The 24,756-nt window shown below is 40.8% G+C and overlaps 1 protein-coding gene and 1 long non-coding RNA gene across 2 annotated transcripts; one reads left to right on the plus strand and one right to left on the minus strand.

Moving 5' to 3' along the window:
* Nucleotides 1-261: 261 nt before the first annotated feature.
* LOC148727855 (uncharacterized) lies at nucleotides 262-2,343 on the plus strand. Its single transcript, XR_016002370.1, has 2 exons — nucleotides 262-1,016; nucleotides 2,139-2,343. It is a non-coding gene; the product is annotated as an uncharacterized LOC148727855 (long non-coding RNA).
* A 464-nt stretch (nucleotides 2,344-2,807) lies between these two features.
* On the minus strand, nucleotides 2,808-23,342 carry LOC111346297 (uncharacterized). Its single transcript, XM_088762814.1, is given in 5 exon segments — nucleotides 2,808-3,793; nucleotides 3,912-4,156; nucleotides 15,275-17,047; nucleotides 17,818-21,828; nucleotides 22,483-23,342. Coding segments are annotated over 5 exon segments (7,263 nt in total). The 5' UTR covers nucleotides 23,282-23,342; the 3' UTR covers nucleotides 2,808-3,358.
* Between the last annotated feature and the right edge of the window lie 1,414 nt (nucleotides 23,343-24,756).

The following is a 24,756-nucleotide window of genomic DNA, read 5'->3' on the forward strand; positions in this document are numbered from 1 at the left end:
CTTGCTAGTCATTTTTGAGAGGGTTCCCTACCCCACCTTCATTAGTCCCATCCATTGATGTAGTCATTGTCAAAAGGTGCCTGGAATACTGCCTCTTGGAGTGGGGGGGGGGGGTGGTGGGGGGGGGGGGAGGTTATCCTATCTACTGACTGGCTTACCACAGTGGAAAAGATTTGACACTAAAGGCATCCATTTTACTTTTAAGCTAGCTGGTGTCATATGACATGAATAATTTCCACTGCTTTATCAGGTATGCAGTTATGTGCCACTGACTCTTGGAAAAGAACTGAACCTGCTGCTACACATACTTTTGTACTGTGTGGACATGTTTGCACTGGGAAAACAGTTGGGTTAAAGGTTCCTTGTCCCTCTAGAATTGAGATACCCTTACATTTTTACACTGAAGATCAGTATCCTCTGGTTGATATTTATATTCATTTTCATCACCTCTGTGCCCAAAATTACATTGATATTTTAGGGAGAAATTCGTTATTGGTCTTTTTCAGTTGCACCTGAAAGAGTTAGATTTGTCTTTCTTTGTCAGACTTCTTTCCCCCCCCCCCTCCCATGACTTTTCTGAGCTTTAATTTGAACGAAACAATGGTTTACCATCCAGTTACAGCCTATAAAGTCACTTTATGCATCAGCAAGAATTTATCAATCACCTATTAGGCTGTTAGGGAAGTTTTGGTAACAGAGTTGTAATTCTATATGAGACACTGCCAGCCAATATAACCCTTACTCTCCTTTAAGTGACCAAAAGAATTTCCCCTTAATCAAGGTGGCTCGTACCAGTTTCCTCGCGTGGGAAACAGGTTACTCTTGCGTGACGCGCGCGAGAGAAACGTGCAAAAGAAGCGCGAGATCAAAAGATGAAAATTCAAAACAAAGATGGCGGCGCGTGGAAATTTCTACTTTTGTGAGAAGTTTACCTTTGAGCTTGTATTTAATGTGTTGAGTGGCCACTTTGAATGCAGGAGATGGAAACTAAGATAACGAAGACGATTTTCGGAGAGGTAAAGGTTGCTTCACTTCACATTTAAAAGAAATATTCAACCGATATGAAATCTTGTGACGGCGAAAAAAGAAGAACTCAAGTGAAGGATAATCTACATGAAGTGGAAGAAGACTTTGAAACTTCAAGGAAGTAATATGATATAGCCAGAATTCATGTGTAGGATTTTTAAGATGAGCTCGGGAGGCTGTCTTTGACGGCTGTTTAATGATTTTCTTAGCAGTAAACGTCTGTTAACTTCAGATCGTAGGTGCTCGCGCGAGCACACGCAATTGTCAGCGGTAGCTAAAACAGATCATGAGCAAATGTCGATCTTATAGAATCCAGATTTTTAAATGCGCGAGAACGCGCGTGGAAATTGCTAAACTCACGAAAGCTATTGCATGAAAACAAGTCCGGTGACCCCTTCTTTTTATTGTTCCAATATGATAATAACGTCGAAAGGAATCATCAGAAAAAAAAGCTAGAAAATTCTACGGAAAGTAACTTGCGATGTGTGAAAATTGCCCTTTTTGTAGATTTTCTGAAATTCCGCTCCGTAGAATTTTTTAAAAATCTTTGTGTATTTTCCTTTTCAAGTGCCAAAAGCAATCACTGAAAAAAATCAGGGGGTCACCGGGTTAGTTTTCCAATTATTTAAGCCACAAGCTAAAAAATGCGTCTGAATAAGCCTATGAAAGCGTTGCCATGGAAACTGCTAGTGACTAAATGACACTTATTTTTGGATAACCAATGATTATGTAATTCAACCCCGTAAAAGTGTTCAACTGGCCTTAGTCAATCTTTCTGTTGTATTCTTTCGAAGTTACAAACCATTAAAAAGATGAAAACCGGTACGAGCCACCTTAAAGTAAAAAAAAAAACCTTCTATAGCAGCTCTTAAGAAGAGGTGAGAAGAAAGCAAAATACTAACACAGGGACTTTTGTTTCATTGACCACCAAATTCTCAGAGCTGAAATTGTAAGAAATGTGGGACAGAGTGTGGAGAGTTGATTTTTTGATCTTGGAATAATTCAGCAGATGCTTATGAACTGTAAACTTCTCACAAATAACATCACCGTGTCTCGTTCATGAGGAGGGACTGATAATGAAGTGGTGTTTTTTTGTTATTCTTTTGATGCAGGTCTTGGCAACAACTTCTCATTCCTCATGGAGGTGATGCCTTTCAGGCCATATGCCCCATTCTTTGCTCAGCCCCTGGAGGATGTAGATGGCTTTGTCCGAAACTGATCTTCTCGACCGACGAATAACATTATAAATAAAAGATCTATAAAACAGTATAACAATAAATGGTGTACAGCCTTGTTGCAGCAATTGGCTTTTATTAACAGTAACTGGCCTGGATTGATAACTGATTAACTTATTTGTTAAAAAAGCTGATGTATTCTTGTAATTATGATTATTTTAACTTTTTAGACGTCTCTTTCTGTTTAGATTGTGCTCAAATATTACAAAGGAAACGTATTTTCAAGCCACTTCATAAAAAGTGTAATTACGTTCGTACACCTGTAGTAGATAAAAGGTGGTCTGTAGTGAAGGTAGTCCACACTGATTTTCTACTCAGCTAGTGTCTGTGAAATCTTTTACTGCTCTAACAGCTACTAAGACAGAGGTCAAATGTCTGTGCATGCGTGAACGCTGAAAACGAGTAAGAGGTGGCCTGCAGGCTGTTAGAACCAAGTTGTCAATCAACTCCAAAAACTAGTAATTCACGGTGTTTTAGAGAAAGTGAAAAACCTAAAAATGTAAATTAAATCAACAGCAAGAATACTTGATATCAAATTAACTTTGATTTAAAAATTTCTTAAATTTTTCTTTTACAAACCAGATTCTTGTTTGCATAAATTTTGTGGGAGTGACGGGCAAACTGATTGAGTGACGGGCTTACTGACTAACTGAATGACGGACGGACGGACTGACTGACTGACGGACTGACTGACTGACCGATCGACTCTGACTTACTGAGCGACATTCGCTTTGGCTGACGCTCGAAACGTCAGCTTTGAAACTCTTTATGGTGACACTGTGACCTATCAACTCAATAAAACCAAATTACCTTAAATGACCGACTGACTGACTGACTAACCAGTTTGTAAGACATACAATTAACTCCATAAAATTAAGCGACTATCTTCGCTACAGAAGAAGATCGTTGCATAAGGCAAGATCAATATGAATGACAAATCCTGGTTGGATCCACCAATTATCACTTTCTTCTCATGCCAAAAGTCAAAAGAATGTCTTCTAAACCAATCAATTAACTTTTAACTTTTCCGGCACATTTTAAAAACTTTTTAACTCACAACTTTCGCAATACTCGCAAAGCAACCTTCAAGTTATCCATTATAAATAAATATTTGAAGGGGAGAAAAAATTGCATAATTTTGATTTGAGGATGTCAAGTCCAAGCTGTGTTAATTCAAACGCTGAACGACAGTCGCCCAACTCGTGCTGTGTTATTCCGAGTGCTTCGTAACTCTGAGCTGTGTCTGGGTGTTCTTGATCCCCAAACAGTTTAACTCGGATGTTAAGTCCCCGCTGTTTGGACTGAAGCGCTGAAGCAAAGTTGCCCAACGAGTGCTGTGTTACTCCGAGTGACTCGTAACTCCTAGCTGTGTCTGGGTGTTCTTCTCCAGATAGTTTAACTCGGATGTCAAGTTCGCGCTTTTTGGACTGAAGCGCTGAAACAAAGTCGCCCAACTCGTGCTGTGTTACTCCGAGTGATTTGTAACTCCTCGCTGTGTCTGGGTGTTTTTCTCCAAACAATTTAACTCGGATGTCGCTGTGTTGACTGAAGTGCTGAAGCAAAGTCGCCCAGCTCGTGCTGTGTTGCAGCGAGGGATTGGTAACTCTTCGCTGTGTCTGGGTATTCTTCTCCAAAGAGTTTAACTCGAATGTCAAGTCCACGCTGTATTGATTAAAGCGCTGAAGCAAAGTCGCCCAACTCGTGCTTTGTTGCGGCGAGGGATTCGTAACTCTCAGCTGTGTCTGGGTGTTCTTTTCCAAACAGTTTAACTCGGATGACAAGTCCGTGTTGTGTTGATTGAAGCGCTGAAGCAAAGGCGCCCAGCTTGTGCTGTGTTACTCCGAGTGACTCGTAACTCCTCGCTGTGTCTGAGTGTTCTTCTCCAAACAGTTTAACTCGGGTGGCAAGTCCGCGCTTTTGGACTGAAGTGCTAGAGCAAAGTCGCCCAGCTCCTGCTGTGTTGCAGCGAGGGATTCGTAACTCCTTGCTGTGCGTGGGTGTTCCTCTCCAAACAGTTTAAGAAGGATGTCAAGTCCGCGCTGTTTGGACTGAAGTGCTGAAGCAAAGTCGCCAAACTTGTGCTGAGTTTCTCCGAGTGAATTGTAACCCTGAACTGTGTCTGGGTGCTCTTCTCCCAACAGTTTAACTTGCATATTAAGCCCATGATTATAAAATCTCTGGGCCTCAGAATATTTCCGCATCGTGCACAGATAATTTCCATGGTCCAAGTAAAATTTTAGAATGTTACTTGGACCATGCTGTTAGAAGCTCTTCTTGATGCACGTGTAACCCAAGATTCTCATGAAGTTTCGAGTGAGTCTCTAATGACATGTTTTTATATTCCGTAATGGCCATCTTATGATAACTGATGCTTGCAGCAGACAATTTAGTTGCTTCCTTGGGTTCTGACGTTGCGCTGAAGTTTCCAAAGGCCGTGTGATCTCTGTAATGTCGGTTTCCGTAATTCTGTTGCTATTTGGATTACAGAATTGGTCACTGAGTTCTCGGTATATTTATCAAAAAAATGATTTGTTGCTGAGCCAACGACACAAATTTTTTCTAATATAAGCGGGTGAGTGATATGAGTATCTAGTTTTCGTGTTTAAATTTCTTCTTCGACAATGTTAACTTCTTTGTTTTCCATTGGAGGAATGATAAGAAGACTCGTATCTACAAATGCTCCACATTCTTGCAGCGCCTTCTTATAAAACTGTGATGCAATTGAATATTGTTTTTTGAAGCGATGACAAATGGCAAGAACCTCAAATGCAGTTGCTCGGAGAATTCTCTCTTCAGCATTGCCAGACATCAACGAAAGAGCTTCTTCTAAGCTTCGTATTCCTTCCTCTGTTTTCTTAGAAGACACTTGACAGATGCCTCTGTAACAAAAGAGTTTTCTTTTATACTCTGCCGAGAGAGATGAACATGACATTTGCTCGTCCCCAACTCCCGGTAGCAGCTTCATCGTTCTTCCTTTTGTGCCCCAGCACACTTCACCAAAAGCCATGGAAAGCAGTGGCTGTTTGTAAACAGCGCTTTTTCCAAGCTTCTTTGCCACATCGATTGCTGATTCGTAAATTTTGTCCACGACTTCTCCGTCGCACCAGAAAAGGGAATCTAGAGATATCTCTGCTTTTATCAAAACACCAAAAGCAGCGTCACATGTCTTAGGATCTGAACAACTTTCTGTTAGACTTTGAATTATATCTTGCTTCTCTTCATAGAACTCAAAAAATGCTGACATTGACTGTCCTGTCAAGAACTGTTCGTTCATTTTTTCAAACAAGGAAACGTAAAATGCAGAAAAGCGCACTTTTGAATTCAGCATCGTTTCTTTCATTTCATCTTCTCCTCTTTCTCTAACAAATGACAGAAGCAACGTATGCATCGAAAATGAATCAGGTTTGGAACCAGAGTCGTTAAGCGATTTCTTCCGAAGCCTGTGTAAGATCTTCTTGGCCTCGAGGCTTGTTTTAATACCCATGACAGCTGCAGCTACCGAGAGGTTAAAATCCTTTGATAGAATACTCACAGACACCAGCGCCTCTTTCTCCTGCGCTGAAAGTCTTACAAAAGACGATTTGAATAAAAAGTTTAGTCTCAGATTGCTAGGATAGTCTGGATTATCCAACAGATCCACAATGTTTTTTTCTACAGATTATTTCCACTCCTCTAGAAACTGACTCGGTTGAGTGTTGTCTTCAGAAATGGTGGAGCACAACAGCTTAATGGCCAGCGGTACACGCCCTCAGATTTTTGCAATTTCTTCACGATCAGATGTGGTAATAGTGTTTGAAAGTAACTCACTCACTAACGCTTGAGAGAAGGACTCATCTAATGACCCTATTCTCACTGCACGGTGGCCTTCAAAATGCACGTTCATGAATTCAAGCGATTCCCTCGTGGTAATAACAATAGTTGCCTTCTTGGATCGACTGAGTATGTCTTGAAGAAACTGTATAAAATTTTCCGTCACGTTCGGTGCTCCACTTTCGAGTAAGTCATCAGCATTGTCATGAATCATCACAAACTCATCCGAAATCTCAGTGAGACCTTTGAAAAGATCTTCGTCTATCGGCAGCAGCTGAGGTAGGTCATCTCTTGTAGTTCTTCTGAAAAAGCTAAAAAAGCTTTGATATTAGATCAGTTTTGGAGTTTAACCCCACGTAAGGAGAAGAAGTAGACGGGTGATTCGTTAGCCTGGAGTTTATGTCCCACAGCAGTTGCCACAGAAGTTTTTCCAAAACCGGGTGAGCCCCATATCGACACGATTCGGGTGGATGTGGAACTCAGGTGATCGATGATCTCTTCACACTCTCTTTGGCGGCCAGCGAAATGGGGAACCATCGGAGAAAGACACGATGGAGGAAGTAATACTGTTAAATCTTTAAAATTGCAAAGAACAGTGACAATCATGATGAGTACTCTGTTTAATAATAAAGGACTGTAAATCAAATGCCAATTGCATTGAGTTTAATCTGAAATTGTCAACATGATAGATCAAATGCATGCATAATGATCTTTTTCGCGACTACCGGAGCGGCAGCTGTTTGTGAATTGCTCGTCGAGAATTGCGTGTGCGACAAGGTTATTAAATTGTTAATTTTTCACAAAATGGCGGATCTAATAGTTGAATTATTGGTCTATTTAAGGGGACAGTTCTCCAACGGCTAACTTACCTATTTTAGTCTCGAAAAAGGCTAAGAAGCGATTTCTGCCTGTATCTTTTAGCTGGGGGGATAGCAATAAAGTACATTATGTAGCAAACTGTCTTAAATTTCTAATATAGCCACAGAAGAGCTGTAATTTAATACCTCTCTGGTTCTGAGTAATTTCTAGTGTTAAGTCATCAATCTTTCGCTCCAACAAGCAATGTCTTCCTTACTTGCTCTACCGTCAACTTTTTCCTTCACTGCTATTAATTCGTTGATACTCTCGCCTTTGAGAAAGTCGTTTAGCACTCGAAGCTCCTGAATGATACCTTGCTCCAAATTGCGAACCTCTTTCGTGGGAAAGTCGGACTCTATCAAACCAGCAATGGCATCAACTGGATCAGTCTTGACACCAAGAACTTTGAATGCTTCTTTAGCCAGCTGCATGTATTGGTCAAAAGTTAGTTTATCAATCTCTGACTTTTCTGAATGACAAAGCGAATTTCTTAATAATCGAAGCTGATCAATCGCGAGTGCAAACGTTTCTTTCTGGTCTCCACTTGGATTCACTACAGACGTATGAAAGTTTCCATGAGGTATTTTACGGTGCTTCAAGTACAACTCACCAAGGGTCTTCTTATGACCTGTGCCTCCTGGCATAGCGAAGGACTTCGCATATATGGTGGCCTGAAAAAGGGCTGTACAGTCCCATTCTTGATAGAAGAGGTGTGTGGGAACTTTGGTTTTACCACCCTCCTCGGTGAGAAACGAGTTCCTTACTGCTGTGGAGTCATCCCATGATTGATATCCGGGCCGATGCCCAAAAGTGTTGTCACACATGGACTTGAACGTTTGACGCAAAGCGTTCGCGAACTCATTCAACACGATGGAGGCAAACTTGAAATAATTCAGCTGCTTGTCACTAAAGGGCTGCAGTGACATGTTTGGCTCTGACTTTTGAGATCGCAACGGTCTTCAACAATGTCTTCAACAACCTAAACAAATTTTTTTAAGGATAATTTATTCAGTGGAACATGTCCAATACACTTCAAAACACTCAATTACAAAAACGTTGACACCTACAAAAGCACCAGCCATTAGGAATCGGACCTAGCAGACTCATGAGTATGCAAGTACATGCTGATAACCACGATTATGCGTCGATCAATTGGAAGCTTTAACATTCTCCCCCTTGGAAACCTCCTGACTTCGAGCTTTTGAAGATTTATTCGTTTGAATTCCAGCTTTCTTCCCTCCCCCCCCCCCGGCCAAAATTGTGTTTCAAGACCTCCACCCAAGTGTCGCATTTCAATTGGTCACACTTTTGTAAAAGGCAGATCAGCGACCGTGAGTTACTATTCATTGAAAAAAAAAAATTTTGACTCTTCTGATTCAAACTCCTCACCCGGACAAGGTTCAAACTCCTCCTCCCGGACACAGAAGTTGGACGGGGGGTAGTTGAAGCTCCGAATTGATCGGCGCAATGATTAAGGCCTCTATATAAATGCAGGAACACTAGTGATAAAAACTTTAAGGGTTCATCCGTTGAAAATGTGTTTTATAGGTGTAATAATTTTTGCTATCAAGTGAGTAATGCATCCTACTTATGACACAGTAACCCAGCTACAACAGGAGGTGGCTAGCGTTCAATTTTGGTGCAGGATTGGGAGAGATGGTGCACGCGCGGAGCGTGATGAACCAAAGGACTTCACGCGCGACTTCTCATTAGAGCGTTTTAAACAAAATCACTGTCGGAAACCTGTGAACCAAGACAAAAATAGAACTGCTTTCCACTTGGCTATTTCAAACTGCTTTGTGTGCGACAACCGTGAAAAAAAAAAGAGAAAAAAGAATTTAAAAAAATTAAAAGAAACGACACAAATAAAAAATAGTCCTCGGATGACGCAAAATTTACATATAGTAACATTAACACCGATCACATTGAAGATGTACACCTCACATTTTCTTCTCTTTTTAACCTTTTATTTTCTTCATCCTCCTTTTAGATGTATCTAAGGCTATATTGAAACTCTCGTGTTGCACCGTATGTCGGAGTTTAAGAATCGAAAGATAGCAACAAACACAACAAATTCTTGGGAGCTAAGGACTTTGGAAAAATTCCCGTAATGTGCTTTGCGTAGTCAGTCTTGCAAATTCTTGGGACCACCTGACTTCAGTTTAGCAGAAACTTCGAAAGATATTTCGGTAACTATTCGAAAAGTTTAAAAATGACTGATAGTGTCATGGTATATGGTTTAAATATTTCCTCCTCCTTTTATTCTGTTAGGACTGTTGGAACACAAAGTTTATTCCAGCATCCAGTGAATCACAAATGAACATCGATCAGAAAACAGCAAGATGTACTTCATCGATATGGGGTTAGTCTTGTATTTAAGCTAAGTTGATGGAAAACAGTTATCTACAAAAGTACTGACCTACCTCAATGAGGCTGATTATCTCAGGGTCTATAAACCATGCACAAAGTGGATAACTTGAACTTCAAATTCATCCTTAAACTGGTTGTCAATGTTAGAAAAGCAGCTCAAATTAAGTTATACATCATCAGTCAAAAAAAGAGTCAGACTCTAGTGATATTGGAAACAGATGCGCCCTTGCAAGGGTAATTTCCCTTCTATTCAGATGACTATTTAAATTACTCGATAGTACGCAATTTCTAATCTCAGGTGATGTCCATGAGGTACCCCGAACTAGAAGACCTAGAAAACAGACGAAAATTGTATAGTTCTCATGGAACATTCCCTTCGTTAACACTAGACGATTGCAATAATAAAAATAATAATAATAATAATAATAATAATATTATTATTATTATTACTTCTGGTATTACTTCAGAAGTGGAGGTAGCGTTGAAGGAGTTAGTTGGGAGGCGTAACAGAGATGTCCTCAAGAAGATGCAAAGGGCATGCCTATCCGTCACACTGAACATTGCACGTACTTTTAAGGTTACGATACATTAGACATCGTATTACCCGTGCTTCGGTATATCTCCTGCTCTAGAACTTTGAACATTTAGCCTGTTTTAGCGTAATTTGGTTTAGTTTATTATATACATACATATACATATTTTAACCTTACTTTTTAATCGGACATTACCTTTTAATTCTAGTATCACTTGCCGGAGCACAGGCTACGCCTTGGCGCCCGGTGTTCCTCTTAACTGTATGGCATACAGATAGTTTTTACTGCTGATAATAATAATACGTGTTACGCACGCACAATGATTGCCATTAATCCCGAAAAAATCGAAGCGGAAAATGGCTCTACGACAAAATCTACATAAATTAACTTTAACACTCCTAGTATTCAGGGATGAAACTCTTTTGTATTGAAATCAAATACTGAAGGTGTGCACTTCGCTTTTTTTTTTCACTAACGGACACCATATTTCCATTTATCGTCTTCTTAGATATACTCCAAGCCATTTTGATACTTATGTGGTTGAGAGTACATTGGAATTCAAGAAATCAAAAGTGATGACGCAGTAATAAATACAACAAATTCTTGGCAGCTAAAGGCTTTAGATAAGCAAATAACATCTCAGGTCCTAGGGACTAAGAAGGCCGATCATCGATCTGACGAGTACATAATGTACCGATATTTCTTGTAGTGTTTAGCAAAGATGCTGTTTGAGTAACAAACCAAATTATCATAGACCTTCCTTAAATGGCGGTTAGTTTTGTTTAGTCAGTAGATAGAAAACTGATGTTTACCTACCCTGAAATTCAATTTAAACCGGCTGTCAAGTTAAGAGTCTAGGCGGTGCGCGATGAGACTGATTATGTGAATAATTTGTCACGAAACCCGCAACCATAACCAGAAAATTCATCCTGAACTGGCTCTCAATGTTGGGAATGCAACTCCAGTTTGCTTACACATTATTCTTAACGAAGTAATCTATTGTTCTTGACAAATGTGTTTGTCATAGATCAAGGGAAATTTCCTTTCTTTTCGTAACTTTTCACATCCGGTAAGGACAGCCGTTTACTCAAATCCCCCAGTAACTCGAATAAGATCATTGACCATATTTTTCCAGTACTTTACTATCTGCTAACTCGAACTTCCCGTTAACTCGAATTCATTATAATACTTCCCCTTAGCTCAAGTTTATCCTGATAACTCTAATCAATCAATTATACCTCTGGCCGTATGTTTAAAGGACTTTCTTCCTCTTGCATCTGATAAATAATGGTAATTGAACTGAGTGGAGTGCAATTTGGGCTGAAATTATACGCGTGATTTCAAAATGGAACGAGCGCGCAGCGCTCGTTCGATTTGAAATCACAAGTATGATTTCAGACCAAAATTGCACGACACGAGGTTCAATTACCACTTTATTACATCCATTTTGAAATCGCCCAAATACAGGACTTGGTCAATTCAAGTATTTTACTGATGCAGTTCTAAGCCGGTTTTTAAATAAAAAGCGGAATGAAACGCTTTTACATCGTATTTTGTGTGCAAAACAGAAAGACCTTGACGTCATGTGTCAAAAACTCAGTCAAGCGTAAAATGATGCGATTTAGAGCAAAAAATGCTGCAATTTGGGAATAAGTCGCACCAATTTGAGCCAATCAGATTACAGGGACCACCAGTGATTCCAAAATGGAGGTAATAAAAACTTATATCAAACAATGAAATGTGAATATATGTTGTTATTCATTTGGTTCTTGCTAAACCCGTCGAAGTGATATAAGTCAACAACATAATGACCAGCTCCCAGTTGGCTTGTTAGCTCATTTGGCAGAGCATTACACCGGTATCGCAGAGGTCATGGGTTCAAATCCCGTGTGGGCCTTAATTTTTTTTAAGCCTTAATTCCACAACTACATAAGTAGGGTTTAAGACTGCGAGGATCGCTTCCATACAGAACTTATATCAGTTCTCTACCTCGGAACGATATACTCCAGAAAACGTTTTGAGTTTGACCGATACAAGTCAAAGATATGAGGCAGTGAATTCAAGGAATCTTCGTCTGCCTCAGAAAAACAAATATCAAGTTCCCCTACAAAAACGCCGTACTTCTTAATGCTTTCCGCTTTGTTAAATCACTTGAAATAGTAATAGAAAAAAAAAACCATTGCGGTCGCTCAGGGAATTCGAGATGTTATTGCTGAAGGGAGGGTATTTTGAAACAGTGTTTGACAGAAAGAAAAGTGTTACTACCAAAATGGTCGCTAAGAGCTAGAAGCGGTTGAGAACGGGTTGCCGATTGTGCTTGATAGTAACACTTAACTGTTTCTGGGTGTTCCTTCCCAAACAGTTCAACACGGATGTCAAGTGCATGTTGTTTAATTTAACATAATTGTGTCCTTTTTCCCTGCTTGCACATCCGTCTGCAAACTGACCAATGTGAGTGTGTATGGAGGTCGAAGAACCACTTTAGTCCTGCGCAAAATTTCTTTACGATGGGCTACCATTTTTTTTTCCAAAACAAACTTTTTAACCTGGCTTATTCAGGTAAATACGCCATGGATGAAGGCGCAGAATTCACAGCTTGCTGAAAAAAGTAGAGGTGTGACAGAACTGCTCATCGAAGGTTGACATAAGACGCGCGTCGTAACATCGAGGAATCGGTACTCCTTACAGAAAGTCTAGATTTACACCCTTGTAAATTTGATTTAAGAAAAGCAGATTACCTTACTTCGCATAAAATATGACAAACCCATACGTCATCAAACTGTCGGATATCATTTCAAGGTACATATAGAGAAGCTATGAATGGGAAATCTCTTTCACAGATGCACATTAATCGTACAGAAAAAACAAAGAATTTCTATCTTTCAAATTGCTTTGGCAGTAAATATACCTCACGCACACCCATTATTAAAGATACGGCATGACAATGTCCACCATTGATTTTGTCAAATGCCACAGCTTCCAGATCATGGATCAGAGTTAGTTGAGAGACAGGATACCGTATCCAAGGCAGGCTAAAAAGAGAAGCAGGAGTCCTGGCTAGGAAATAAAGGCAAAATAAACGAAGAAAGCACATCTATTTTCATATAAAAACATCATTTAATATTAATGATAACAATTACGCTGCATTATGTCTTACAATATATCTAAGTGTAAAAATTAAAAAACGTTATATCCTTCTTAACATGTCTCTCTATCAATCAAATATCAATGCTTCATTGCTAAAAAAATTGTTAATGAGCCAAAAATCAGGTGGATAAATATTCTTTACTTACATGCATATTGTGAGAGATACCATCTTATGGAGCATTTTTGATGCCTCAATAAGTTTTCCTGCTTGCACAATGAAATGCTGCTTTGTGAGTTTTAAAATGAGTTTTCATCTTTAAAGGAAAATCAACAGCCTTTCTCTAGCCATGAGCATCCAAACTATACCAATGATAGGGTAGAGATAATTGTTAAAATTCTTGAAACTAAGCAAGGTGTATTTAGAGTCCCTTGATAAGATTCCTTTGTTGTTAAAAAGATATCGTTGTATAGTTTAAATGTGCAAGTGTGCTGCACTTTGACAGCAGTTGATTTTAAAGTGACTTGACAGCCACACAAAAAGCCATCAGATACTGGAGCTATTTCACTTTCTGAGGGTTTTGGAGGCTTTTTATAAAGTTAAGGAGAAATTCAGAGAAACAGATTTAATAGAACAGAAACAAACCATTGAACACATTCTTAACACTGAAACGGGTTATAAATTTTGCAGCTTTTTATAAATTATTTCTATTAACAAAACATGGTATCATAAATATTGGAAGTCAACTGGAAGGTCTGACTTGTTCTGAAGGCGCTATATTTACTTCAGCTTTTTGAAACTATCAATACGTTTTGGCAAAATAAAAAATTATGCATGTTGTTGCGGTATTTATTTATTTATTTATTTATTCATTTAAGGATTTATACAAAGCAGTACCGGAGCAAAAACAACAGGACCTAAGTCCCTTACTAGGTTTAAGCTCCAAACCAACCCTCTCTTAAAATATTAACTAAGTATTTAGTAATAGGCCGCTTAACAAGTGCACCCAACAAGGGTATTAACTCGGCGACATTTAAGACAAATTATTTTAAAGGTACTGAAAGTTATCGCCATTTAAAACGTTGAAAAGTCTCTTGAAATAAAAGAGTCAGTAGACTCAGCCAAATACCATTAGGTATATTTTTCCACAAATTTGCTATCCTATTAAAATAGAAATCCCAAAATGTTGATGTACGATCATTTTTATTAATCTTTAAGTTCAGCACTGAGCACGCTTGACGCGTCTGACTCGCAACAAGGGAAAAATAGTAATTAAATAAACGAATTAGATCAATTTGACCATAAACACATTAAAAAAAGTAAACTAAGTCGATATATTCAAGCTAGTAATTAAGCGGCAACAACTTCAGTTTGATTCAGCGATCCTTGTAAGAAAAGTTATTACTATTTTTTAGTATAAAGCGTGTAGCTCTTCTTTGCACATTTTTAACTAATTGTTACTTTTGTTGTTTGGAGTAACACCAGGAGACTAGGGGGTCATCAACAAACTCTCTTTTCCCTTTTTCAAAAATTGGAGGAACACTTGCTTTTATCCAACCTGATAACTGAAAGCCCTTGTTCAAACTAAAATTAATAATCGCCGTTATAGATAGAGCAAGGGAGTAAGCACATTCTTTCAACACGATGGTGGGCAGCTTATCACATCCGATTGCCTTTTTAGTGTCCAATGAACGAAGGATGACCACAACTTCATCAAATAACACTGTGACATGAGATAATTGTTCAGTAACGCCCGGAAGAATTGGCGCGTTCAGATCAATTACACAGTTTGAATGATCCTTGTGAATAGATTTGAGAAAGTCATTAAAGGCTTCTGCCCGCCCCGCGATCATCAGAAAATGACACACTAATGTAAGTTACCTTGTCAGGTATTGGCTTTTTCTTGCATTTGAAGGAAAAGAACGACTAAAAATGCTTAGAAGTCTTATGGATTTCATTTGATATCTCTTTAACATAATTTGGTAATAATTCTTCTCAACCGATGAGCTCTTTAGATAGATGAAGGGCAGGCTCCCAGGAACTTGTCGACGTGGGCCGTCCTTTCCACTTGATAAGGTACTCTATCTCCTATGAAAAAACACATAGGAAATGAAACAGTTGGCCAAACACAAGCTTTAGAACAGCAACTTTAAAAGAGGCATTAAGTACTTACTTTGCCGCTTTTCTACTTCGTGAGCAGTCTTTTAATTTAGGCCGATATCTTTTCTTTCCATTCATTTCATATATATCCGCTGTAGAGGACTCATGAAGTGCCTTGTAGTCAATCTGTTTTCGTTTCCTGCTCACTCTGTCCACCATCTCGTTCCCGCCAACGCAAAATTTCCGTGATCTCTGACAATGGAAAACATTAATTCGGATGTCAAGCGCATGCTGTTTGGACTGAAGCGCCAAAGCATAGTTCCCCAAATTGTACTGTGTTACTCCGAATGGCTCGTAACCCCTCAGCGTGTCTGCATGTTGTTCTCCCATCAGTTTAGTACGGATGTCAAGTGCATGCTGCTTGGACTGAAGCGCAGAAGCAAAGTCGCCCAGCTCGTGCTGTGTTTCTCCGAGTGATTCGTAACTCCTCACTGTGTTCGGGTGCTCTTCTCCAAACAGTTTAACACGGATGTCAAGTGCATGCTGTTTGGACTGAAGCGCTAAAGCAAAGTCGCCCAAGTCATGCTGTGTTACTCCGAGTGATTCGTAACTCTGAGCCGTGTCTGCGTGATGTTCTCCAAAGAGTTTAACACGGATGTCAAGTGCATGCTGTCTGGACTGAAGCGCTGAAGCAAAGTCGCCCAAGTCATGCTGTGTTACTCCGAGTAAATGGTAGATCCTTGCTTTGTCTGCATGTTCTTCTCCAAACAGTTTAACACGGATGTCAAGTGCACGCTGTTTGGACTGAAGCGCTGAAGCAAATTCGCACAGTTTGTGCTGTGTTACTCCGAGTGATTAGTAACTCCTCGCCGTGTCGGCGTGTTCTTCTCCCAAAAGTTTAACACAGATGTCAAATGCGCGCTGTGTTGACTGACGTGCTGAGGCAAAGTCACCCAGATTGTGCTGTGTTACTCCGAGTGATTGGTAACTCTGAGCCGTGTCTGCGTGATGTTCTCCAAAGAGTTTAACACGGATGTCAAGTGCATGCTGTCTGGACTGAAGCGCTGAAGCAAAGTCGCCCAAGTCATGCTGTGTTACTCCGAGTGATTGGTAACTCTGAGCCGTGTCTGCGTGATATTCTCCAAAGAGTTTAACACGGATGTCAAGTGCATGCTTTTTGGACTGAAGGGCTGAAGGAAAGTCGCCCAAGTCATGCTGTGTTACTCCGAGTGATTCGTAACTCTGAGCCGTGTCTGCGTGATGTTCTCCAAAGAGTTTAACACGGGTGTCAAGTGCATGCTGTTTGGACTGAAGCGCTGAAGCAAAGTCGCCCAAGTCATGCTGTGTTACTCCGAGTAAATGGTAGATCCTTGCTGTGTCTGCATGTTCTTCTCCAAACAGTTTTACACGGATGTCAAGTGCACGCTGTTTGGACTGAAGCGCTGAAGCAAATTCGCCCAGTTTGTGCTGTGTTACTCCGAGTGATTCGTAACCCCTCGCCGTGTCTGCGTGTTCTTCTCCCAAAAGTTTAACACAGATGTCAAGTGCGCGCTGTGTTGACTGAAGTGCTGAGGCAAAGTCGCCCAGATTGTGCTCTGTTACTCCGAGTCATTGGTAACTCCGAGCCGTGTCTGCGTGATGTTCTCCAAAGAGTTTAACACGGATGTCAAGTGCATGCTGTATGGACTGAAGCGCTGAAGCAAAGTCGCCAAATTGATGCTGTGTTACTCCGAGTAAATGGTAGATCCCTGCTGTGTCTACATGTTCTTCTCCAAACAGTTTAACACGGATGTCAAGTGCACGCTGTTTGGACTGAAGCGCTGAAGCAAAGTCGCCCAGCTTGTGCTGGGTTACTCCGAGTGATTCGTAACCCTGAGCCGTGTCTGCGTGATGTTCTCCAAAGAGTTTAATACGGATGTTAAGTGCATGCTGTATGGACTGAAGCGCTGAGGCAAAGTCGCCCAAGTCATGCTGTGTTACTCCGAGTGATTGGTAACTCTGAGCCGTGTCTGCGTGATATTCTCCAAAGACGTATATGTGAACGATCCTTCGCAGTAAAGCACTATTTGAGCAATAGTGAAAATCAGACCTGAAAAAATTTCAGGCCTGTACGGGATTCGAACCACTGACCTCTGCGATACTAGTGCAGCGCTCTACCAATTGAGCTAACAAGCAAACCGGGAGCAGGCCATCAAATTAATTCGACATAAACCCGTAGATGATAAATCAAACAACAACAAACTTATGAAACATATGTATGAACTGCGGTTATGAGACGTATATGTGAACGATCCTTCGTAGTAAAGCACTATTTGAGCAATAGTGAAAATCAGACCTGAAAAAATTTCAGGCCTGTACGGGATTCGAACCACTGACCTCTGCGATACTAGTGTAGCGCTTTACCAATTGAGCTAACAAGCCAACTGGGAGCAGGCCATCAAATTAATTCGACATAAACCCGTAGATGATAAATCAAACAAAAACAAACATATGAAACATATGTATGAACTGCGGTTATGAGACGTATATGTGAACGATCCTTCGTAGTAAAGCACTATTTGAGCAATAGTGAAAATCAGACCTGAAAAACTCAGGCCTGAAATTGTTAGCTCAATTGGTAGAGCGCTACACTAGTATCGCAGAGGTCAGTGGTTCGAATCCCGTAGAGGCCTGAAATTTTTTCAGGTCTGATTTTCACTATTGCTCAAATAGTACTTTACTGCGAAGGATCGTTCACATATACGTCTCATAACCGCAGTTCATACATATCTTTCATATGTTTGTTGTTATTCTCCAAAGAGTTTAACACGGATGTCAAGTGCATGCTTTTTGGACTGAAGGGCTGAAGGAAAGTCGCCCAAGTCATGCTGTGTTACTCCGAGTGATTCGTAACTCTGAGCCGTGTCTGCGTGATGTTCTCCAAAGAGTTTAACACGGATGTCAAGTGCATGCTGTTTGGACTGAAGCGCTGAAGCAAAGTCGCCCAAGTCATGCTGTGTTACTCCGAGTAAATGGTAGATCCTTGCTGTGTCTGCATGTTCTTCTCCAAACAGTTTTACACGGATGTCAAGTGCACGCTGTTTGGACTGAAGCGCTGAAGCAAATTCGCACAGTTTGTGCTGTGTTACTCCGAGTGATTCGTAACTCTGAGCCGTGTCTGCGTGTTCTTCTCCCAAAAGTTTAACACAGATGTCAAGTGCGCGCTGTGTTGACTGAAGTGCTGAGGCAAAGTCGCCCAGATTGTGCTCTGTTACTCCGAGTGATTGGTAACTCTGAGCCGTGTCTGCGTGATGTTCTCCAAAGAGTTTAACACGGATGTCAAGTGCATGCTGTTTGGACTCAAGCGCTGATGCAAAGTCGCCCAAGTCATGCTGTGTTACTCCGAGTGACTCGTAACTCCGAGCCGTGTCTGAGTGTACTTCTCCCAAAAGTTTAACACGGATGTCAAGTGCGCGCTGTTTGGACTGAAGTGCTGAGGCAAAGTGGCCCAGATTGTGCTGTGTTACTCCGAGTGATTGGTAACTCTGAGCCGTGTCTGCGTGATGTTCTCCAAAGAGTTTAACACGGATGTCAAGTGCATGCTGTTTGGACTCAAGCGCTGATGGAAAGTCGCCCAAGTCATGCTGTGTTACTCCGAGTGATTCGTAACTCCGAGCCGTGTCTGGGTGTACTTCTCCCAAAAGTTCAACACAGATGTCAAGTGCGCGCTGTGTTGACTGAAGTGCTGAGGCAAAGTCGCCCAGATTGTGCTGTGTTAGTCCGAGTGATTGGTAACTCTGAGCCGTGTCTGCGTGATGTTCTCCAAAGAGTTTAACACGGATGTCAAGTGCATGCTGTTTGGACTGAAGCGCTGATGCAAAGTCGCCCAAGTCATGCTGTGTTACTCCGAGTGATTCGTAACTCCGAGCCGTGTCTGCGTGTTCTTCTCCCAAAAGTTTAACACGGATGTCAAGTGCGCGCTGTGTTGACTGAAGTGCTGAGGCAAAGTGGCCCAGATTGTGCTGTGTTACTCCGAGTGATTGGTAACTCTGAGCCGTGTCTGCGTGATGTTCTCCAAAGAGTTTAACACGGATGTCAAGTGCATGCTGTTTGGACTGAAGTGCTGAAGCAAAGTCGCCCAAGTCATGCTGTGTTACTCCGAGTGATTCGTAACTCCGAGCCGTGTCTGCGTGTTCTTCTCCCAAAAGTTCAACACGGATGTCAAGTGCGCGCTGTGTTGACTGAAGTGCTGAGGCAAAGCCGCCCAGATTGTGCTGTGTTACTCCCAGTGATTGGTAACTCTGAGCCGTGTCTGCGTAATGTTCTCCAAAGAGTTTAACACGGATGTCAAGTGCATGCTGTTTGGACTGAAGCGCTGAAGCAAAGTCGCCCAAGTCATGCTGTGTTACTCCGAGTAAATGGTAGATCCTTGCTGTGTCTGCATGTTCTTCTCCAAACAGTTTAACACGGATGTCAAGTGCACGCTGTTTGGACTGAAGCGCTGAAGCAAAGTCGCCCAGCTTGTGCTGGGTTACTCCGAGTATTTCGTAACTCCTTGCCGTGTCTGGGTGTTCTTCTCCAAACAGTTTGACTCGTATGTCAAGTGCACGATTATAAAAGCAATGAGCCTCGGAATAGTTTTGCATTTCGCACAGAGTGTTTCCATGATCCAAGTAACTCTTTAGAAGTTCTTCTTGGTGCACCTGTAACCCAAGATTGTCATCTCGTTTTGAGTTAGTTTTTGAAGTCAAGTTCCTACATTCCTTAATTGCTATCTTATGATAAGTGATGCTTGCAGCGGACAATTCAGTTGCCTTTTTAGGATCTACTTCCCTCATTTCATGACTTACATTGCGCTGCAATTTCCAACGGCCAAATGATTTAAAAAAGATCGACTTTTGTAATTCTTCTACCATTTGAATTACAGCATTCTTCATTGATTGCTTGGTACAGTCATCTAATAAATGTTTAGTTGCTCTGCGAACTACACAGATAATTTCTAGTCTAAGCGGTAGAGTAGTAAGAGTATCTGTCTTCGGCTTTCGAATTACTTCATCGACAATGTTCGATTCTTTTTTTGCCATTGGTGGAATGATAAGAAGACTTGTGTCTCCCATTGCTCTGCATTCTTGCAACGCCTTGTTATAAAACTGCGACGCGACTGAAAATTGGTTTTTAAAGCGATGACAAATCGCAAGAACTTGAATTGCAGTTACTCTGAGAATTCTCTGTTCAGCGTGGCCAAGGCCAGATATCAACGAACAGGCTTCTTCTAAGTTTCGAATTCCATCCTATGTTTTCTCAGAAGCCACTTGACAGATTCCTCTATAACACAAGAGTTTTCCTCTATGTCCCACTGAGAAGGATGAACATGACATTTGCTCCTTCTCGGCGTCGGAAAGCAGCTTCATCGTTCTTCCTTTTGTGCCCCAACACACCTCACCAAACGCCAGGGAAACTAGAAGCTGGTTGTGAAAAACGCTTTTTCTAAGCTTTTTCGCTTGATTGATTCCTGATTCATAAAGCTGGTTGAAGACGTTTCCCTCGCACCAGAACAGGGAATCTAGAAATATCTCTGCTTCTATTAAAACACCAAAAACAGCGTCACATGTCTTAGGATCCGAGCAACTTTCGGTTAGACACTGAATAATATTTTGCTTCTCTTCATAGAATTCAACAAATGCTGACTTTGAATGTCCTGTCAAAAACTGTGCGTTCAACTTCTCAAAAAGAGAAACGTAAAATGCAGAAAAGCGCACTTTTGAATTCAGCACTATTTTTTTCATTTCGTCTTCTCCTCTTTCTCTAACAAAGGAAAGAAGCAATTTATGCATGGAAAATGAATCAGGTTTGGAACCAGATTCAAGAAGTGATTTCCTCTGAAGCCTATATAACATATTCTTTGCCTCGAGGTTTGTTTTAACTCCCATAACAGCTGCGGCAACCGAGATGTTAAAATCTTCCGATAGAATGCTTAAAGAAACCACTGCCTCTTTCTCTTGTACTGAAAGTCTTAGAAAGGATGATTCAAATAGAAATTTTAATCTCAGATCGCTAGGATAGTCTGGTTTGTCTACCAGTTCGAGAATGTTATGTTCTACAGATTCCTTCCACTCCTCAAGAAACTGACTCGGTTGAGTGCTATCTTTAGAAATGGTGGAGCACAATAGCTTAATGGCCAGAGGTACATGCCCACAGATTTTTGCAACCTTTTCACGATCAGATGCGGCAATAGCATTTGGAAGTAACTCACTCACTAAGGCTTGAGAGAAGGACTCATCTAATGGCCCTATTCTCACTGCCTGGTGGTCTTTAAAGTGCACATTAATAAATTCAAGAGATTCCCTTGTGGTAATGACAAAAGTTGCTTTCTTGGTTCGACTGAGAATGTCTTTCAGAAACTGTACGAAATCTTCTTTCACGTTTGGCGCTCCACTTTCAAGTAATTCATCAGCATTGTCAAGAATCATCACAAACTTGTCTGGAATCTTGGCGAGAACTTGAAAAAGTTCTTCGTCGATTGGTAGCCGCTGGGGTATTTCATCTTCTGTAGAAACTCTCCTGAAAAAGCTAAACAGCTTTGATATCAAATCAGATTTTGAGTTTAGCCCTCGTAAGGAGTGGAAGTAGACGGACAATTCCTTATCCTGGAGTTTATGTCCCACGGCAGTTGCCACAGAAGTTTTTCCGAAACCAGGCGAGCCCCATATCGACACGATTCGGGTGGATGTGGAAGCCATGTGACCGACGATGTCTTCACATTCTCTTTGGCGGCCAGTGAAGTGTGGAACCATCGGAGGAAGACATGATGGCGGAAGCAATGCCTTTGAATCTTTAAAATGGCAAAGAACAGTGACAATCATGGTAAGTAATCTGATATCATGATATTAAAGAAGTTTAAATCAAATGAGATTGCGTCGAAATAACGCAATTAAACCTTAAATTGTCAATATGATTCATCAAACATCGTAGTGCTTTTTGAAAGTTGCTCAGCAACCGAGCCATGTACCTCTGGCGCAACAAAGCGAGCCTCGCATACCATTTTTGTATCTTTCAGCAGTTTATTTTAAACAATGAAAATGTATGCAATACTCTGAGGTCAACAAAAGGTTGGTTTCCGCAACTTTCAGTCGCGAAAGGATAATTCTTTTACTTCATGTAATGTCCTTCATTTTAGATACAAATCGTAGACACATCTTTAATCTTCAAAATTCCTTGTACTAATTTAGAAGTTAGCATGCACTTCTAAAACTCAGTGAAGTAAATTTCACGAAGCCTAGTGGGTCAATTTTGGTCTATTCTTCTCTAATTTAGGGCCCTTCATGAAGCGAGGTGGCGTTAAAATTTACCGCTTTATTAGTTATGAATAATAAATGATGACTACGCATTTTGCCCTATTTTAGCGGTGAAGAGAGAAATCAAGTCGATTCTTGAACAAACCCTTTAAAAAATCTAACGTAGCTACAGAAGTGTATTCATATTGTACCTTTCTGGGTTGTATTATTTTGTTCTTTGAATTCATCCATCTTCTTCTCCAATAAAGCAAGGTCTTCCTTACTTGCTCCACCTTCAACTTTTTCCTTTATTGCATTTGTCAACGCCTTTAATTCGTCAATACTTGAAACCTCGCCTTCGAGAAATTTGATTCGCTCTCGAAGCTCTTGATTGATACCATGCTCTAGATTGCGAACTGCTGTTGTGGGAAAGTCGGACTCTGTCAAACTACCGATGACATCAATTGGGTCAGTTTTGATACCAAGAGCTTTGAATGCCTCTTTAGCCAGCTGCATGTATCGGTCAAATGTTGGTTTCTCAATCTCCGACTTTTGTGAGTGACAAAGTGAATTTCTTAACAGTCGAAGCTGATCAATCGCGAGTGTAACCGTCTCGGCTTGGTTTCCACTTGGACTCACCACAGATACATGAAACTTTCCATGAGGTATTTTAAAGTGCTTCAAGTACAACTCACCAAGGGTCCTCTTATGGCCTGTGCTGTCCAGCATGGCGAAGGACTGCGCATATATGGTGGTCTGAAAAAGGGCTGTACAGTCCCATTCTTCATAGGAGAGGTGTGTAGGAACTTTGGACTTGCCACCCTCTTTGGCGAGAAACAAGTTCCTTACTGCTGTGGAGTCATCCCACAATTGATATCCGGGCCGATGCCCAAAAGTGCTGTCCCACATGGACTTGAACGTTTGACGCAAAGCGTTCGCGAACTCATTCAACACGATGGAGGCAAACTTGAAATAATTCAGCTGCTTGTCACTAAAGGGCTGCAGTGACATGTTTGGCTCTGACTTTTGAGATCGCAGTAGTTGGATACAATTTCTTTAACAACCTAAACAGAGATATTTTGAGAGGAGATTTATTCGTTGTAACATGTCAAGTACACTTAACACACCCCATTACAAAAACGCTAACAACTGAAAAGCACTAACCATGAGCGATCGAGCTAAACGAAAGTTGCGTGACCTGACACTTACACATTCGCGCTTATTAAAAATTGAGAGAGGGTAAGAAGTTGCGACATGAAAACGATAAAAACTAAGATTTGACGTTTGAGAGTAGAGTGTACCCCACAAGTTCGGAAGAGAACCTAGCAGACTCATGAATATGCAAGTACATGCTGATAACTACAAATAAGTGTCGACAAATTGGAAGTTTGAACATCCCCCTCCCCTCAGGAAACCTCCTGACATTTGAACTTTTAAGAGTTGGTTAGTTCAAATTCCAGCCCCCCCTGGGCCAAAATTGTGTTTAAATGCAGGGGCGGACCCAGGATTTAGTCAAGGGGGGTTCGGAGAATTGTCCCCCTCCTGAGGGGTCTGAGATTTTCAAAATTATGTCTTTGGAAACATGATTTCCAGCGTTCTGAGGGAAAATTTAGGGGGTTCGACCGAACCACCCAAACCAACCCTGGATCCCCCCCAGAAATGCCTCACTCAAGTGCTGGTTCTGATGGTCACACTTTTTGTAAAAGTCAGATCAGTAACCATGACTTTCTACTCATTGACCACCATTTACGAAAAAAGAAAAAACAAAAGAAAGGAAAAAAAAATAAAGAAGAAGAAAATTGACACTTCCGATTGATAGTCTCCATCCATGCAAGCTTCGAATTTCCCTCCCCCGGGCACAGACGGATGGGGGATTATTGAAGCTTTTAAATGATTGATGTAATAGTTGGTGAATATAAAAACGTTGGGGTCATCCTTTCAAAATTTACTTTATAGGTGTCACTTCAATATTAAGAGAGTGATGTATCGTACTTATGACACAGTAACCCAGCTACAACAGGAGAAGGTCATTATTCAATTTTAGTGCGGGTGAGTTGGTGCACGAGCGGAGCGTGATGAAGCGCGACTTTTCACTAAGCCTTTTTAAACAAAATCACTCTCGTTGACCTGTGACCCAAGACGAAAATCGAACTGCTCTCTATTTGACTGTTTTAAACTGCTTTGTGTGCGGTGACAGTGAAAAAAAGAACAAAAAAAGTAAAAATAGATAAAAGAAACGACAGAAGTAAAGTTTCCTACAAAATCATAGAGTTTTTAAACGATGATCTCCTTGTTCACGCTTAATGATTCAAATGCACATTAATGAAAATAAAAAAATTCCTCGTAACACGCAAATTTACATAAATTAATTTTAAACCTCCAACATTCAGAAATGAAAGTCGTCTGAGTTGACATCAGATTGAAGACATACACCTTACACTTTCTTCTCTTAGCTTATAACCCTGTATTCTCCCTCATCCTCTTTT

This window comes from Stylophora pistillata, chromosome 6, assembly GCF_964205215.1.
Source record: "Stylophora pistillata chromosome 6, jaStyPist1.2, whole genome shotgun sequence".
NCBI lineage: Eukaryota > Metazoa > Cnidaria > Anthozoa > Scleractinia > Pocilloporidae > Stylophora > Stylophora pistillata.